The sequence below is a fragment of the Cucurbita moschata genome, unplaced genomic scaffold (assembly GCF_002738365.1).
Source record: "Cucurbita moschata cultivar Rifu unplaced genomic scaffold, Cmos_1.0 Cmo_Scf00074, whole genome shotgun sequence".
NCBI lineage: Eukaryota > Viridiplantae > Streptophyta > Magnoliopsida > Cucurbitales > Cucurbitaceae > Cucurbita > Cucurbita moschata.
In genome coordinates this window covers 901,517-902,988 of record NW_019268590.1, presented here as the reverse complement: position 1 = coordinate 902,988, position 1,472 = coordinate 901,517, and the positions used below count along the sequence as shown (strand labels likewise).

Here is a 1,472-nt window from a genome sequence, read left to right as displayed (position 1 = left end):
CAAAACCAAATCCCATGGGAAGTTCCCCTTCCAGTACTCCAACGCCCTTGTGGTGTCTGTTCCCATTGGATCGCCGCCGCAGCAGATGGACATGGTCGTAGACACCGGCAGCCAACTGTCCTGGATTCAATGCCACGGCAAAGTAAGGAGAAAATCAGTGAAGCCCATGATTAATTGGTTTGACCCTTATCTCTCCTCCTCTTTCTCTTTCCTTCCCTGTAACACCACTCTGTGCAGACCCCGAATTCCCGATTTTACCCTTCCTACTTCTTGTGACCCAACTCGCCACTGCCACTACTCCTACTTCTACGCGGATGGGACCCTGGCCGAGGGTAATCTCGTCACTGAAAAATTCACCTTCTCCAATTCCTTAACTACCCGCTCCCTCCTTCTGGGCTGCGCTACGGCCTCCACCCAAAACAGGGGTATGTTGGGAATGAATACTGGACGCCTCTCCTTCATCTCCCAGGCCAAAATATCCAAGTTTTCCTATTGCGTTCCGGATCGAACCGGGTCGGATCTAACCGGCTTGTTCTACCTTGGAGACAACCCCAACTCCGCTAAATTCAAATACGTCAACATGTTGACTTTCCCCAAAAGTCGACTCTCCCCGAATCTTGACAAGTCGGCCTACACCCTCCCGATGAAGGGGATAAGAATAGGCAACAACAAACTCAACATCTCGCCCGCCGTTTTCAAACCGGACCCATCTGGGGCCGGTCAGACCATGATCGACTCCGGCTCCGATTTGACGTATTTGGTAGATGAGGCCTACAGCAAGGTCAGAGAAGAGATGGTCAGATTAGTGGGGCCCATGATGAAGAAAGGATACGAATACGCTGCCGTCGCCGACATGTGTTTCGACGGCGCAGTGGCGGCGGCGGTGGGTCGGAGGATCGGCGACATGTGGTTCCAGTTTGAGAATGGGGTGGAGATATTGGTCGGGAAAGGGGAAGGGTTATTGACGGAAGTGGAGGAAGGGGTGAAGTGTGTGGGGATCGGACGGTCAGATAGACTTGTGACTGAGAGTAATATAATCGGGAACGTTCATCAGCAGAATATGTGGGTGGAGTACGATCTAATCAATAAGAGAATTGGGTTTGGTGTTGCTAAGTGTAGTGGATTGAAGGCATGATCATGGACGGTGGAGATTCATACTATTCTTTTGTATATCTATTTTTATACTACCAAAATTTGTTGTAATAACAAAATTCATTTCGTTTGGTGAAGTATATGACTACGAAATAGTTTGTTTTTTTAAGTTCCGTACTTCCTAAATATAATTTAATGGGTTAATTTATAAAATTTGCAAAATAAATAAATAACTAAACTTGCTCCACCATTGGGCACAGTTAAAACTACCTCAGTAACATGTCCTCTATGACTCACGTAACTTACTAAGGGTGACAACTCCGACTATATATACCACATAGACCCTAACCCCTCTTGGTTAGTTCATGAATAGGACCTAT

The 1,472-nt window shown here is 47.1% G+C and overlaps 1 protein-coding gene across 1 annotated transcript; it reads left to right on the top strand.

Annotated features, from left to right (window-relative positions):
• Position 1: 1 nt before the first annotated feature.
• On the top strand, positions 2–1,135 carry LOC111438397 (aspartic proteinase PCS1-like; the record flags this gene model as incomplete). The annotated part of the gene is made up of 1 exon (XM_023076302.1): positions 2–1,135. A coding segment is annotated over one exon (1,134 nt), but the record flags the coding sequence as incomplete, so codon positions are not given.
• Positions 1,136–1,472: the final 337 nt, after the last annotated feature.